The sequence below is a fragment of the Carassius auratus genome, chromosome 20 (genome assembly GCF_003368295.1).
Source record: "Carassius auratus strain Wakin chromosome 20, ASM336829v1, whole genome shotgun sequence".
NCBI lineage: Eukaryota > Metazoa > Chordata > Actinopteri > Cypriniformes > Cyprinidae > Carassius > Carassius auratus.
This window is the reverse complement of record NC_039262.1, coordinates 17,607,727-17,625,841: the sequence shown is the minus strand read 5'-3', so window position 1 is coordinate 17,625,841 and position 18,115 is coordinate 17,607,727. Positions and strand designations below refer to the sequence as shown.

The 18,115-nt window shown below is 37.0% G+C and overlaps 1 protein-coding gene across 5 annotated transcripts in view; it reads right to left on the bottom strand.

Moving 5' to 3' along the window:
- Positions 1-537: 537 nt before the first annotated feature.
- The window catches only part of LOC113121072 (disabled homolog 1-like), a 154,028-nt gene continuing 136,450 nt past the window's right edge, over positions 538-18,115 (bottom strand). For 2 of the 5 annotated variants that reach the window (XM_026291301.1, XM_026291305.1), the window contains 4 exons: positions 15,220-15,828; positions 12,167-12,291; positions 9,784-9,861; positions 538-2,679 (listed from right to left, as the gene is read on the bottom strand). In XM_026291301.1, coding sequence (XP_026147086.1) covers positions 2,635-2,679; positions 9,784-9,861; positions 12,167-12,291; positions 15,220-15,828 — 857 coding nt within the window. In that variant the 3' untranslated portion in view covers positions 538-2,634. Of the gene's footprint in view, positions 2,680-9,755; positions 9,862-12,166; positions 12,292-15,219; positions 15,829-18,115 lie in introns of all 5 variants that reach the window. The other 3 variants (XM_026291302.1, XM_026291304.1, XM_026291303.1) reach the window with 2 other exon arrangements.

Here is an 18,115-nt window from a genome sequence, read left to right as displayed (position 1 = left end):
AAGTTTCTGTGGAACAAAGCAGGCCTAATGTGGAAATTTCCCTTTAAAGCGTGTGAGAGGGAATTCAAATATGTTGTGTTGAATGAACTGTGCTTATTTATCTGGCAAAGTTTCAGTTCAGTGATTCAATTCACATACTGAATCTAATTTAGATTTTGCGCTAAGATAATACAACCTCTGAAACAGCATTTCAACTTTTCTCTTCCAAATCTAGTAGGCCTAAGATTCTAGGTAGAAAAATGTACACTCAGTAAATTAGTTTGTCCCTCACTGGTAGACACAACCGTTGTACTGAACTTTGTCCTGCCACCTAGTGGTATGGATGCAATATTGCATTAAAGCAAAAGTTATAAATGCAATTCTAGAAACATCCCGTTCTTACACATTTTTTTCCCCTTTAACCTATAATGTGGGATACAAAGCGTGATATTGGGTCATGTGATCTCAATAAGCATGAACCACCCTTATGGAGAGTAAAACAGCTTTTCTACTGCACCCGTTCAAATATAAGACATTGCTAAGGCAATGAGGCAGAGCAACATTTTGGGATGTGTTTATTGGTAACAGTATTACATGGTGGGTTACATAAATCAAGAGAAAAAAAAATGCTCTAAAAATCCACTGTAGAATATCATTATCATCAAGATAAAAATAATGTGTCCTTTTAAATTACCAAACCATTAGCTGAGGTAAAGGCAAAATAGAAACATACTGAAATTGGACTCCCATTCACCTTGATTTTCACCTTCATCATCTTAATCCTCAAAATTTTGATCTTGAAGGTCCAAAACGGCTTTTATTTGAAATTAAAATGGGACTCTGGCCATAAAATAGGAGGAAGTTGTCGTCACAGTAATGGAATGCTCTGGGCTTTTCAGATGCAATGAAAACAGATGTCATTCATGCTGATTTTCTCTGATTTGGAGGTTGGATTACAGACAGATATTCTGGTGTGTTTTAATGCGATCAGACGGCCCAAAAGTCAACATGAAATGGCCTTCGCAACCCATTTTAGTCTTAATGTGACATATTCAACTGGATACATCAGGGCAGGACTTCACATTGGGAGTGAATTGTGAAAAGTGGGCGTTACATGTCAGATTGGAGCTAGATTTCTCGCATTTCAGGTTATGTTAATCAAAATGGAAGTTTCTTTGGACTAGAAAGGTGTATTAAAAAGGAAACGGGTCCCATTTTGATATCATATTGACTTTAAGGTGAAAGTGTGTCTGCATGAATATGTATGTGTATGTGATCGTGTACATGCGTAATTGTGATCGCTGCATTAACACACACAAACACACACACACACACACGCGTTGAGAAGCTCTCGTCTTCCTCCATCACAGTTACCAGCTTCATCATCTTGACAACAAACCAAAAGAGATCACACAAATTTGACACCAACTATTTACCAATGGACGCTCTCAGCCATTAAAAACATAATAACAGTCTCTCGGGTTTGTTTCAGGCCACTTTAAAAACACACATCCGGCTGAAATCAAAAGACTGACGACAAGCTTTGACTGCGCTGGGAGTTCGGGGGACACATGTTAATATTGCTTGGGTTTCATGAGATGTTTGCATCACTAAGGCCAGCCTATTTTATGGCACGGAAGTCCACAGGATGGAATGAACACTGTTAGAACCGGAACCTTTATTATTATCATCATTATTATTTGTCGTCATCATCGTCATTGTCGTCATTATTATTAGGAATAATAATAATTATTATTATTATTTACAAAATGAGTTTGGCAAACCAACGATCAGATTTTAAAGCCATGTTTACCCCTAAAACACATCTAAAGTTGATTTCGAGGAACCACTTGACTTATAAAATAAAAATCCCATTTCAACGACATGTTGTTGTTTTTTTGTCTCATAAGTATTGTACAAAAGCTATAGAGAAGGAACTGTTTGATCACATGTTTCTGCAACGTCCGTACCCTCGAGTCCTCCAGTCAGATTCAGCTGCTCCGAAATCTCTCCTCGTGTCAGTTCTCCATGTGTCCACGGAGAGAGAAAGTGTTGTTTATTTTAGCTCTGCATAGCTTTCTAGCAGCAGAATCTCAAATACGTGGGAGAGGAAAAACCAAACGAACCCAAATGGATGAATCGCATAAGTCACAGATTGATCTTGGCGGTCTGATGGTGCTCGGTCGGATGCGTGATCAGGGGTCCGACAGTTTCCCGTAATGTGGTCTCTAGAGAGAGTCAGAAACTGGAAGTAGGACGAAGAGAATGAATGAAGCTGCAGGGCTGGGCTCATAAGGCTTGATATCACTCACAATGCCTCGCTGTCACGTGCAGAAAACACAGTGAGAAAGAAACAAAATGGTATGGAGAGAGTCTGTCTTTCTCGTTCCTTGAGGAGGGGAGTAACGGAGGAAGTCGTGAGGGCGACGGGATCTGACTCTAGAGGGATGGCTGCTTGGAGAAGTGGACCATTGAGGCTGGAGTGACCGCATTCATACAATCACACAGGCACACAATCTCACTACGCATACACATGGATGAATGCACACTCACTCAAACAACACACACACACAGGGCAGGAAAATTGATCTCCAGTATTTTGGTCTCCTGCTCCCCCCAGCGCTGATCACGTCTGTGCAGAGTTCCCATGATCCTTCACTTCTTCCCCTTGTTGATCTGGGCATAAAGAGGGTCTTTCCCCTGAACACAAACAGAGAAAGGTTATTTAGATATTTCAAAATGACAAAACTTTATGTCTGTTTCAGATGGAAGGTTTGACCTGTTTGCTCCTCCGTGTAGAAGCTAGTTGTATTTATTCATAATTGTAGTAGTAATTTGTAAATGTAGTCATAATTATTTATTGCTAATAGTCAATTAAACTAAAATTGTTGCCAGTGACTGTTTTTTGAGGGCTTTTAAAAATTGTACATTTTATTATTCACAGATCCATATTTTAATAGGTTCTGGTATCTGAAAAACAAATAACAATAAACTGGATACTTGTCATATTTGAAATCTTATATATGGATTTTATATAGATTTTTTTTAAATTATAAATGATAATATAATATAATATAATATAATATAATATAATATAATATAATATAATATAATATAATATAATATAATAATAATTTTTAATATTTGGGCCACATAGATGTGATTTGTCAAATATGCCATTCCTCCTAATCAGCAGCAGGTGGCAACAGAGGCCTTTCTGAGAAACACTACTGTTCGCATTCACAAACTTGCCCCATTAAACCAAAGGCTACATCCTAAACCTCTTCCTCTATCTCAAATATTTGCAATCTTTATATTCAATAATAGCAGACTGCATCAGAACTACCCACTTCATGGGCCTGAAATCTTGTCTATCCTCTTTTTCGTTAAAAAAACAAAAACAAACAAAAATAACCCTCTAAACAATCTGAGCTGCAAGAAGCAAAGGACGTCGTAGATAAGGCACCATACAGCTGCCGGTCAGTGTGTGTCCAGCCTGCGGCCTGAAGAACCCTACAGTCTAAAATCAGAAGCTGTGAATCCGAATGAATAGCAATTATCACTCACTTACAGACCTTTCTGCCCACCGCGGGCGCTCGAAACGGACACACGGAGCGAGAGATGACAGGATAAGTGTTTTAGAGAGCAGGAATGAGATTGAGAGAAACAGTCAGAGGATAAAATAAATGGACCGGAGGAAAAAAAGAGGAAAGTGAAAAGGAGTGGTGGGAGGAGGTATAAAGAGGGGAAGGAAGAAATGGATGACTAAGCAGGTGAGAGGTAGAGAAAGGGAAATAGATTAGTCAACCCTGCTGAGTGACAGTGGTAGAGGAAATGAAAGAAATTGAAGAGAGGCTATTGCCATGTCCACTTTTTATAAGCAATGCCTCTGTAAGGTAAGTTATCTCACTCGACGGCCATTTTGGTTACGTCTCACCCTGTTGAAAAAAACAGCATATGCTGGTTAGGTGTGTTTTGAAGCAGGGATGCTCAACTGAGCTGGTTTAAGCTGGTCCCTTGTTGGTTTATGATGGTCCTTTGCTGGTTTATGATGGTCCTTTGCTGGTTTATGCTGGTGCGAACAGCTGAAGACCAGCACATGATCAGCTAAGGACCAGCAAAAACAAGCAAAGGACCATCATAAACCAGCAAAGGACCATCATAAACCAGCATCCCAGCTTCAAAACACACCTAACCAGCATATGCTGTTTTCAGTCATGCCAGCATACCTGCTATCGCTAAACACATACATATCTAAACCAAATTTTGAAATGGAAGCATATACATCTCCCATATTGCATTTCCCTCACATAAAGTCACAAGTTGAACTTTTTCAATTCACTTCCAGTTGTGTATTTCAGCTACAGCACAACAAAGTTTGATGGACAACTAATTGCATTGTCAAATCCCTCCACATACCTCCACAGTTCAAAGCACGCTTGTTTTCTGACATAATGTCATTAATAATCGCTGTAACAGGGTTCACTTTTAATTATTATTTTTAAAAAAATTCCCATAGATGTATGTGCGTGAGACTTTTATTCATTGACATTTTACTTATTTTTGTAAAGGTATAATTATTAAAAACACTACCTTTGTAGAAAAATGCTATTTCAACTTGTCTACTGTATATTTTAAGCCATTATTTTCAGTTTGTTTGTTGTTTTAGTAGGATCTGGCAACATTGCTATTGGCTCATATGCCAACAGAAGGTCACTTTCAGTGAGCATGCATATGATCCTGAACACCAGCATACAGACAGCAAAGACCACGACAAAAACATCCTCAGTCAACCTGTATTACAATCCTATAATGGCAATGACGGCCAACCGCACAGTATACATACAGCCATACTGCTTCAAGCACAGTAAACACACTGTTCTTATGGACAACTGGGACATCATCTAACCACGACCATACGCAGGACAAAACAAAACTATTTATTATATGGAAGTCTGAAAACATACCTACTATGTTTGCATGCACATCATAGATTTCTGTTCTGAAAAAGACGTTTATATCTTTTACAACTATTGGAATATTCCTCTATACGTGTAATTAGTGTATTCCAAACTCTTTTTCTTTTCTGGGAATAATAGTTAAGCACTTGCCAATTATTATGCTGGATTTGAGAATTTTTGGACAATAATAAATCAACTCATTAGTTCTAATTCATGTCTTTTTCAATAGCACAATGATTTGCAAAATGTTGGGAATGAGACTCTTGTAATGTAAGCCATGATATTTATTTTATCGTTTGTAAAATGTTAGTCAAAAAAACAAAAACAAAAAACAGGCAGGCAGGCAGCCAGACAGAGGTGGATATTCTAAACCTAAATGATAATTTATATAGGAATATGCCAGCTGCTGTATTCAGATTATTAAAGCCAGAATATTGGCTTAAAGGGTTAGTTCGCCCAAAAATGAAAATTATGTCATTAATAACTCACCCTTATGCTGTTCCAAACATGTAAGGCCTCCTTTTATCTTCGGAACACAGTTTAAGATATTTTAGATTTAGTCTGAGAGCTCTCAGTCCCTCCATTGAAGCTGTGTGTACGGTCTACTGTCCATGTCCAGAAAGGTAAGAAAAACATCCTCAAAGTAGTCCATGTGACATCAGAGGGTCAGTTGGAATTTTTTGTAGCATCAAAAATACATTTTGGTCCAAAAATAGCAAAAACGACGACTTTATTCAGCATTGTCTTCTCTTCCGTGTCTGTTGTGAGAGAGAGTTCAAATCAAAGCAGTCTGGATATCCGGTTCGCGAACGAATCATTCAGTTCACCAAATCTAACTGAATCATTTTAAACGCATTAATCCACCAATGTACTGTTTGAGTAAATGAATTACTCCGGGATATTGGTTTGTTTGAACTCAGAGGGAGTGTCAGCCACATTAAAAAAGTTATCAGCTTAAATCATTTGTGGATTAATGCGTATTAGAGATGCGAACCGTTTAAAACGATTCAGTTCGATTTGGTAAACTGAATGATTCGTTCGCGAACCGGATATCCAGGCTGCTTTGATTTGAACTCTCTCTCACAACAGACACGGAAGAGAAGACAATGCTGAATAAAGTCGTAGTTTTTGCTATTTTTGGACCAAAATGTATTTTCGATGCTTCAAAAAATTCTAACTGACCCTCTGATGTCACATGGACTACTTTGATGATGTTTTTCTTACCTTTCTGGACATGGACAGTAGACCGTACACACAGCTTCAATGGAGGGACTGAGAGCTCTCGGACTAAATCTAAAATATCTTAAACTGTGTTCCGAAGATAAAAGGAGGCCTTACATGTTTGGAGTTATTAATGACGATTAATTTTTGGGTGAACTAACCCTTTAATGTTGTTATAGCACTTAGGTTAATGCATTTATGACACAACTGGATTATGAATAACATGAGAATATTCTTGTGCATATAAATTCAAATATACAGTAAATGTTTAGTTATAGTGGACATTCTGAATAAGGTGTTTGCATGACCTACAAATTCTGATTAAGGAATATGCCAGTTATCTTATTCAGATTACTTTAAACCTGGATACTGGCTTTATCTTATTATAACAATCCGGTTAATAAGTTTAATTGACGCTTGCACAACCGGAATATGATTAGCATCAGCAACGTCTGTTACTTTCTACATGTTTTGGTTGTAAAAAAAATAAAAAAATAAAAAAAAGTGCACTCACAAAGTCACAACGACAGGTTCCTTTGAGAAAACTTCTGTAAGATCTCTTAAAATCACCTCCGAATTGAAAAGTTGCTCAAATGTTACCCCATTGACAAATCTACGAAGCTGTTTTTCTTTATTCTAGTAACGGACAGCCACATCTGCCGTATAGGGCTGTATGTAGGTGTGTTAATATTTCAGTGGGGATCAGAGCTTCATTCATCATTAGGCAGGTACAGATGAGGCTGCTCCATCAGTCAGAGAAACAAGCCTCTGGCTCCCAGAGCCCTTCATTAATGATTTATCCTGATGAGCTCATGTCTCCTCCAGACAGGTACCATAGAGCCATCACTTTCTTTCCCTCAACCGCGCAGAGACCTTTTTGATTTTGGATGTCCAAAGTCTAAAAAGAAATCATGGTGCCACTTTGTTTCATTCTATGGTCTCCTTAAAAGCTACATAGACACTGCACTGTAAAAATACACTGCTTTTTAAAAAGCTTGGGGAGAGTAATTAATTAATAAATAATATTAATACTTTTATTCAGCAAGAATGCATTCAATAATTAAAATAAATAAATAAATAACTAAAAACTGACAGTAAAGACATATATAATGGTACAAAATATTTCTACTTCAAATGATTATTTTTTTATTATTATTCATCAAATAATCCTGATTCTTAAGCAGCACAGCTGTTTCTAATATTGATAATAATAATAAATGTGTCCTGAGTAGAAAATCAATATTTTAGAATGATTTCGGAAGGATCATGTGACACTGAAGGAATAAATGACACTTTAAAATATATATTTAAAAATAAAACAGGTAAAATATTTCATAATATTACTGTTTTGTATCATTATCAAATAAATTCAGCCTTGGTGAAAATAAGAGACTTTTTTAAATTATTATTATTATTTTTATTTTACATTTCCATACACTTGAAAGAGAACACATCTTATTTTATTTTAGTATTTCTTGTCTTTTATTTGAATATCTTTTTTTTTTTTTAATGCAAGTTGCTTATGTTATCATCATCGGACTATCATTTGTACAGTTTAATTTAATTAATGTATTATGTTGCATTTCCCAAAAGTCATCGGTGGTAATTTAGGCTTGTATAACCTGTAGACAGACGAACATAAATAGAAAAGGGTGTGTGATTTTTGCAGCGCTGCTTGTTTGTTTAATAAAAATGTCACTAAAAGAAAGATCAGAGGTTGTTATATAATTACAGTTGTTCCTCAGAGTTAAAAGCACCAGCATTATTTTATTCTTTTACTCACAGTGACAGACATCAGAGATACAAAAAAAAAGACCCTATATGTAGCAGTTTGCAGATCAGTTCATTATGCTTTGTGCTTTGTTGTGATGACTGACAATATAAAAAACATTCATGACCTCATTTTGGATATCAGAAAATGACACGCCACAGATACTTAGATGAAGAGCATTCATGCTGTTCATGGGTATGCCATGCTACACTCCTGTGTAAAACATCAGTTCAAAAGCACTGATACACACACACATCAGGAGGCTTTATGGGATTAAAGGGACACACGCACACACTCACTCATTCAGTCATAAACAAAACAAAATTACACCATAAAGCATATAAACCATATTCCCATGAGATGCATACCAGCATAAGAGTGATTGCAGCAGCAGGCAGGGACGGCGAGATGAGATACGGAGAGGGAGAGAGAGAGAGAGAGAGAGAGAGAGAGAGAGAGAGAGAGAGAGAGAGAGCAGAGAATAAGGTCATGTTCACACAGAAGCACAATATAGTTGTCAGTCTTGTTTGGAGTACTAAATACAGTTTTGCTGATAAGATAATTTGACAGAATTTGATTATTTTTAGGGCTGTCAATGTAACCATTTTAATTTAATGGCAATTTTCATTTTGTTCTGCTTTCTAAAGTACAGAAGAGGGTTCGGTCCAAGCAATAAAAAATTATAATAATACATTCTCATGAATAAACTTTTTAAATGACAAGAAAAATGTAAAAAAAAAAAAAATAATAATAATAAATAAAACATTACATTTTGACAAAATAGCAGTTTCGAGAATGAAAAAAATAAAATGTTAAGGATAAATGTATTAAATTATGAATAAAAGTTGTTTCGAGAAAAACGCGCAAATTTTTTTAAATTTAAACTAAATGTACAGATTTATTCTCTAAATTTTATTTCATCACTGCTGTCTTGAAATTTAACACCATTATAATGGCTATGACTAATTATAATTAGTCAAATCAGTTTTTTTTTCTACTGGCAGTTATATTTTTTCAAATTTTAAGAATAAAAAAAAAAAAAAAAAAAAAATACTAATATACAGTATTTGGGTATATTATTATTATTATTTTTAAGTTGTCGTATTCTCTTGATTGTAACAATGCTAAAGTCTTCTTTAAATGCATTTAATGCATTCATGTTTAACAAAGTTTACAAAAAATTAAAACAAAAAAAAAACACTACAAAAAGGCACTATTGTCTGCAACAATATTTGTGATTATTAGTGATTACTGTTCACATGAAATAAACTAGATACTAATTTAATCATTTGATTTGACTTTATAAAAGACTGTTATTAATTATTTGGAAATATTTTTGAATATCTTTTATGTTACTTCCCTATATATGCATCATAATCCTCATAAAATGGTAGAATTCATAAAAAAAAAAAAATTAGAATAAAAATAAACAAACTAAAAAGCACTAAAGACACAATACAAAGTCCTAATGTTTACTCTCGTTACACTATGGTTATCATATGGTATCACTACACGCATTAATCAAGATCTCAGGTATAAGATCTCAGAGTATTGATTTCAGATCTATGATTATATTAACAGGACAAATCAGGAGTCACATCTGTTAGTGTGCTGACTGTGTGAATGCAGCCTAAAGAGCAGAACAAGTACTGATGTATAAGATAAAAGAGAGAAAGAAGAATGAAAGAGCACCACGACACACGGCCACGATGTGTGGGTCTATGTAATGGTGGTGAGGACGGGTGAAGGCGTGCTGACGTGACGTCATGGTGTTGGAGCAGGCCGACACGCAGAAGAGAAGAAAAAAGAGGACAGATACCTACCCTGACCTGCCGCTATTTAGCTACCGACCTGAGGACTGTCCGTCTCTGAGCTCTCAGGCTCTGCTTGAGGCTCACTCGCACCCGGAGACTGCTGGGAGTCCCCAGCCTGGACAAAGAAAGAGAGCGGCAAAGGAAAAAGAAATAGAGAGAGGAAAAGAAGAAAAGGACAAGAAAATAAACAGCAGGAAAAGGAAATCCAATAGTTTACATGCTTTTTCCTGCAACGGTAAGAACACACTGCATAGGCAATGCTGTAAATACACAAAAAAGAGAAAGCATCCATCCATCTATTCATTCATACATTTATTAAACCACCTTCGTCCACCCACACTCTGATGTATTCATAAGCTCCCGCACACACACGGTCATTACCGGAGCTGTGAAAAACCCCTCGGTTAGAAAGGCTCCTGTATTGTGCTCCTGCATGAAAGGCTTTGGACTAAAGCATTTTGGATTTTTATGAATATTCCCTCTGGAGCTGCACTCGTAACACCTCATCACAGTCTGTGTGGGTGTGCAGTGACTGACTGAGTGAGTGTGGAGCCCAATGCCATTACAATTAAAGTGGGGAGACACACACACACACACACACACACACAAGGGACTAATTAAACTTTTTGTGCAGCTGAAATATAAAAGAAAGGAGAAAGAGCACTAGTTGGGTTTCCATGGCATTTTCTGACGAGTCATATCTGATAGACATCAGCAGAGAGAGAGAGAGAGAGAGAGAGAGAGAGAGAGAGAGAGAGAGAGAGAGAGAGAGAGAGAGAGAGAGAGAGTGTGTATTTGAAAGACAGAGGACTTAAGCATCCTTTAAAACCTTTAAAAAGGACAGTTCACCCAAAATGACATTTTTTTGTCATTGTTTACTCACTCTCATCCCATTACACACATAAATGCCATAAACTACGACTTATGACTTATTTTCGCTATCTTAGTATGTCTTCTAAAGCCATGTAGTAGCTTTAAACGGATAGTCAGTCCAAATATGAATATTGTGTCATGTCTGCTGAACACACAAAAAAATGTATTTTAAAGAATGCTGATAGCTAAACAGTTTCTGTTCCCGTTGACTTCCGCTGTGTTTTTAACCATATGATGGAAGTCAATGCGAACAGAAACCGGGTCGGTATCAACATTCTGTCACTACATTTAGACTTCCATTGCATTTTTTCGATGAATTTCAGTGGGAATTGAAACTGTTATCAACATATCTTCAAAGTATCTTCTTCTGTGTTCTGCAGAATAGAGAAAGTCATACACATTTGTAATGACATGAGTAAATGGTGGCAATTATCATTTTAGGGTGGACTATCCCTTTAAGTGACCAGCATATTAATATTTAACATTATTTATAAGGTAAACTGCTGTAACTGAATCACCAAGTCAGTGACTTGAGAACAAAATTAGTTTTATCTATGAATAATCATTGAAAACAATTTTGTGAACTGGATCAGACGACTCAAAATAATGATTCGTTCATGAACCGAACATCACAATCAGTTTAAAACATGAATCTAAAATACAGTTTTTAAAGACCCAGAATTCTAACCATATAAACCACTTTTATGTGATTTTGAATGCTTTTAGAACCTTAAAATCTGTAGCCCATATTCATTGCACTGAAAAGATTAACTGAACTGTTTTCCATTCTATAGAAGAGAGTAAGTTGTTCAAAGTTGAAACAACATGAGAGTGACTTAATCATGTCAGATTTTTTATTTCTCTTATGCATTTCGTCTAAAAACTGGTGAATAATATATATTTAAGTGCTACATTCTTTATGGTGTGATAATTCATATGATGAAATATAAATATTAAAAGCACTAGGTAAGAATCAGGTTCACTTTTAATACTTCAGTTTTCAGCAGGTTATGTAATATGTATTTATATTTGAACAATATTAATCAAGTATGCAATCTCTATGATCTTTGAGAAGTATCTCTGTGATTAATAAGGTCTTAATGATTGTCTTGAGAGTTACGTAAGTTCATTTAACCCCTTCATGGGCCAACAGTGGCTCAGGCAGGATAGAGGATGCAAAAAAGAATCCAGCCAGATACATCAGTTCATTTTTTGTGTTCTCAAAAAAGTCAGTGATAATGAAAGAAACTAATTTTAAACCTCAAGTTTTTATTCTGACAGTATTGTGTGTAATAATAAACATATGTGGGATCGGAAATGTGTATATCGGGGATTTTGGAAACTGGAATTTTGATACCCACAACAATACTTTAAAAATAGTGATCTAAAATATTAATTTTGCCAAAAACAGTACATGCATATGAATCCTAATTTTAACTTTTGGAAAATCCATGTACATACAGTAGTCTATGTCAAGTACTCAAGTTAAAATGGACGTTGAACCCTTTAAAACTACATTTCCCACAATCCCATTCAATGGCACTTACAGCATCCTCCTCTCCGCTCCGACTAGGGCTGCCCTCGGCCTCACCAAAAGAGTCATCGGTTGGCGGGTCACTGGCGTGGGATGAGGACTTTGATGGAGAACTCTGCCGGGGGGCCGGGGTGGGTGCTGTACAGAAGCAGAATTATGGTTAGCACTGGGCCGAACAGAATCAGTCTTACACTTGTTTATTGCAGTATCTGATTTAGACTTCTGCTATGTTATAGGTGATGCTATGAATGTACAAACAAATGGGAGAATGACCAAATATCTGTTACTGTCTTATAGGAAGTGCACTGATATTTTCACACTTACATTAAAGACGAGGCTCGTTTTTGATCAATTAAGCATGAAAACAATGTTCCTTGTTCCTGGGCTCATGCAACCTTAAACTGCTTCAGGAAACCATTTGCTGTCAGCACAGCATTAAGTCAAGGAAATAGCCTTTGTATATCTAATGTGTTAAATTTCATGTAAGGTTTACAATGGGTCTTTTGCTGGGTCTCAAAAGTTACTTTCTGTTGGTTTGGATTCGTTGATGTGGTCTATGTTTGTTAAAATCACTATAAAAATTTGAATAAGACAATTATTATTTTTTAAAGCAATACTGAAGTGTTACATATAAATGATTTATCCGTGAGCAACGATCAAACAATCATATATCACTTCCCAGTGTACAAAATCGAGTCCTGCTCTACATGTTTGTCTCATTCAAGAGCAGATTTTCTCAGATAAACATCACAATAGGGAAAAGAGGGCTGTCGCGACTTCCGTTTTATGCCAAATCTAAACCTCTTCAAATAAAAACAAATCACCATTCAGTGGCTATTTTGTCACAAATCTGGAGCGAGCTGTACTCCTAGGGGAATATATTTTGGGTTTTGTGTACACTAGTCATGATCAGTCTAAGTAAACTTACGCATTTAAGCCCAAAACCTGTTAGAAAGTGTCCTGCGTGGACCGAAGTCCCTTATTGACACCTAATAAATGAGTATGTCTCTCACCGCGCGACTGCTTGTATGCAAACGTGCGACCGTGTGGCGTTCCGTCGCCAGCGATAATTAGCACCACAGGAGCGAGAGGATCCAAACAGGCCCAACACACAGCACAGGACTCCCTAGAGATAAGTGATAATTACACCGCCCGCCAGAAGCTCAGCTGGGCCTGCGACTGACTCGCTCTTTCCCCCCGCCAACGTTCCCCACCGCAGTACTAATTGTCATTTTCACGCTGACTAAAGACAATGCCTTCTGGGCAACAGCATCAAAGCCCACCTTTCAACCTCTGAGTGAAAACGGATGTGTTGATGAAAGACGGGATGAGGTGCGAGTTTGAAGTTCTGTAGTGGGAAACGGATAAAGCCTGGCTAGCTGTGTCAGCACTCTTAAAGGCTTGCGATGCCAGAGGCGAAAGAAAGAAAGGCATGCGGTGAGATATTAAGTTCTTCTATGTGGGATTTGTTTTCTTTGTTGCTGTACTGTATTTAAGGTCTATGGAGCTTTAGGGTAATGTGATTCTGTTAGTCCTGAACAACATTTCTGATATAAAACTACACTCATTAACCGATCCCCGAGCCTAACTTGACCATTACCAACCTCTAAAATCATTTTATAAACATATATTCTGGCCATCTTGCAAAACCTAACGTGTGTATCTCTGACCCGCTCATTTTGCATCACTTGACCCAGAAAATGCAGTGAATTAACACGGAAAATTGCAGCTTTCTAAAGATAATTATGTTTCCAAACCTAGATATAATCATTTAAATGTTGGCTGTTATAAACTCTAGCTGATGAAAGAAATAAATGGAAGTCGCCAACCATTTCAGACATTATCTGATAGATTTAGTCAAACATGTATTAAATAATTAAGACGTCAGTGAAAGGTTAATTCGCTTGTTAAGTCTGACGTCACGTAGCAGCGCTTCCGTGTCCAAACGCTCTATCAGTTACCGTGAGAAAACAACAAAAGGTGCTAATATAAACTCACAATGTGATATAATACTAGCGAAAAAGTTATAATCTTAACCTTTAACTCCATACCCAAGTCCCAGATAGCCAGACAATGAAAATATAAATATAAAAAAAAACGGGGCGCTGTGAGTAGTGTAAACCGTAAGTTTGAAAGTGTTTAGCTTAAATGATTAATATGAATAAACAGTGCTCATAAACGGCTGCTGAGGTCGTATTCTCAAGTGAAGTGAGTTGAGGCTTGGACCCAGAAACAGCGCTTCTTACGTCATCACTTAACAACCAAATAGAGGTTCCCGTGGTCGCGGAGGCATTCCTGTAGCTAACAATGCTAAACGTCATATGTTTAAGGCATGGATGAACTAACAAAATGTAACTGAATGCAGTGAAACACATTTTTGATAAACTACCAAATGCATATGAAATATAAAAATGTAAAATATAGTTATTGCACACATAAAGTATATATATATAAGGTTATATAAGTGTGTGTGTTTGCGTGTGTGTGTGTATACTGTATGCATATAGGTGATATATATATATTTTTCATTTTATGTAATCAATATGGTATTGAAAACAAAACATATCATTAGAAGAAGTACACCCACAGACCACCATAAATATGCAGTGGAAAAAACATTGTTATTATACAGCCCTCATAATTATGTGTCAAGATACTTTTATGACCCTTTTATGACAAGGCAAAGAAGTCCAGGTTGTAAAATGTCATGTGGTGCAGCTCTTCAAAAATATAATATTAATTTATTGATTGATTGATTGAAAAATTATCATGCTGATATGTTCACTCATGTGTATTCAAGGTGTGAGGAAAAATGACTTTGTAGTTGACGGTTAAACCACATGCAATTTTGAACTGACCAGAACTGACCGGAAACTTTTCCTGAAAATGGTTTAAAAGTTTCACAAAACCATATGAAACCAACATAAATATGAGAATTTTATTTCTTAAGAATTTGTTTTAAAATCAGGTTATTTAAACTCCAAACCCCCATTTCTACATAAACAGCCACAACTTCTGGGTCAAAATCATAGAATGCATTCCATATGTCTGAAACATCCTACTCACGTGAGTTGGTGGAGGGCGTGGTGGAAGTGACGGGCGTGAGGTTCATCTGCGAGATGTCGAAGTCGTCGCAGTCATCCGTGTCCTGGGCCATTCCCACTCTGCTGAAGTAGCTGGTGAAAGCGTCTGTGGTGCAGGACAGGCTAGGCTGCTCACTCTTCCTGGCAGGCATGCTGGGCGGCTTTGCCATCTGGAAGTCCTTAAACATCTCCTTGCTCATCTTTGCCTGTCTCTGCAGCGTGCGTTCTCCGTGCTGTGGACTGGAGGCTGTGGAGGCTGAGGTTCCCGCCATGGCTCCACCCATGGCCGCCACTGCTGTCTCACAGGACGCGGGCATTGCCATGGGAGCCAGTGTCTGAAACATGGCAGCAGGAAGCGGCCCTACTGTCTGGGCAGGCATGAAAGCGGCAGGCGAAAAGTGAGCTCCTGCCATAGCAGCCCACTGTTGCTGGGTGGCAGGGAAAAGGTTGGCTTGACCCCAGATCAGAGGCTGAGCGCCCGGTAAGACCTGAGCGACGGGGACTGGGGATTGGACGCCAAATGCTAATGGAGCCTGAGCGGCGAACTGTTGCTGCGCCCAAGCAGGCGGCACGGCTCCCATCGTCACGTAACCTAAAGGACAGAGACAGGGAAACTTTTAGGTTGTGTTAACACAACAACAATTGTACTAAAACTGAAAAAGTTTTTCTTTCATTAACAAGGATCCACTAAAATGCATTATGCATGCCAGGCCAGTAGTGGGCGATGTTACTTTGAAAAGAAGCACTACGTCTGAGCACATACGCATTGACACTGACTTTGAAAGCCATTTAAAAAATATTTGTGTTTTCACGATTATGTGTCAATGTCTTTTTATGACCCTTTTTCGACAAGGCAAGGAAGTTTTAAAATGTCATTTGGTGCGACTCTTCAAAAACATAATATTTATAAGGATGACCATACGGGTCATTTTTACAGGACGCACCCTTGCCAGGATTTCAGTATTGCCTTAAATATCTAGGTTTTGGCTATTTGCACTTTATGACATTATTTCATGAGAGCTATTAGAGCAGACGGCTTCTTATGCTTTCAAAAAGCTCTTGCAATACTTTGGTTGTCATACAATGATGAGTGAGCAGCTTCAAGTAGAACGAATGAAGAAAAAACAAACAAACGTGTGTGTATTTGCATCACTTTGATCGCTTTCACCTTCTCATGCGCAACAATTGGTAGATTATGTACAACATCTGCATGTTATTGATCAAACTACTTTGGAAATTTAAGGCAATATAAAAATCATTGCCAGGACATGTCCCGTATGAACGGCACATATGTCCACCCTAATTTATTTATTGATCGATTGAAAATAATGATCCTGCTGATATGTTCACTTATGTGTATACAAGATTTTTTTGATGATTAAACCAATTAAAAGCAATTTTGAAAACAGGAAAGCATTTGCTTTTATTCACATGGATCCACAAAAATGACTTAAAGGCTGTATTATGCATGCCAGACCAGTAGTTGGCTATGTCTCTTTGTAAAGAAGCACTACATCTAGGCACATATGCTTCTCCTATAGTCTGAATGCATTATGCACATGCACACGACTTAACAGTTTTTTTGCATTTTCGTAGTTTACGCAGAGACGATAATGGTATTGTTTTTGAAACCCGTTCATAAACACCCACTTTGAAACCCGTTTTCAAAAGTTAGCATTTTCAGGTTCTCAAAACGCCATTGATGTGAAAATGAACAGCCATAAAAAGTTTTTCGTTTTTAGTTGAAAATGGCATTACGTAAACACCCCCTTAGTTCACAAAGCTCCATCAAATGAGATTTTTCCACCAAAATGCTCTGGAAATGATGTACACCCCATTAAAAGTTGTGCTATAACCTTTAGCATTCACTAAATGACTTTCAGGCTGCCGCCATAGATCTCTCGATGACTGGGGTAAGATGACCTAGATTTTCATAATGAAAAAGGTCTTTATGGCTCAGATGAACTATTGTAATTACTGCTCACAATAGGCCCGGGCTTAATGAATAGCAACGCCCTTTAAAAGAGGCCATTACGACAGTCTCACTCATTTCACATTGAGGCTTATTTCATTACACATCTTGCTCTTTCTTTGCAATGAGTAACGCTGATTCAAATAATAAAACCCCAAATCATATCTTATCTCTATGACATGCCACACGTACTGCGGGAGCGTGTTCGGAATATTCCACTGTGTGGCAGAGAGGTGTAATATCAACTGCAGCTGGGCTTTTCACACAATGGGACATTGTGATGTTCTTTTATTGTAAATGATCTGGAAATGGTCACAGATTCTCTCTGTACTGTAGGTGTTGCCATTAGCAAGTTAAGAGAAGAATACAATGCAAATCACAATTTTTAGCATCTGAAACGTGCCGTTACTTATATTCTAAAGGGTATTATACAATGCATTAACGTCAAACATGCAAAAAAGGGGCGAGACACATTTCCCAGACTATTTGAATAAATTCATTTAGGCTTGCTGTTTATAATAAATGTTGTTTATATAATTGATGTTGCTTTTATATTCATATTTCTCATGTTCTGTTTGTTGAAAATACATGTGTATAGTGTGCGATGTTTGTAAATGTATTGTATTTCAAACAATTTCCGAAGTTAATAATACAATTTGACATACTTTACTAACCTATGTTTTCTCAACGCATCTATACATTTACAGAAATATGGTAAATATCTAATAAGTGCTGTATTTTTTACTTTCTATTTTTATTTATGCATAATATCAAAATATAAAGAGTATAAATCGCATTTGTTATTTATTTATTTGACATAAAATTTGAGTGTAAATGTGCATTTTAAAACAGGTTTATTTACACTAAATATCATTTAATTCGAAAAATAATATTGAACTAAACATGA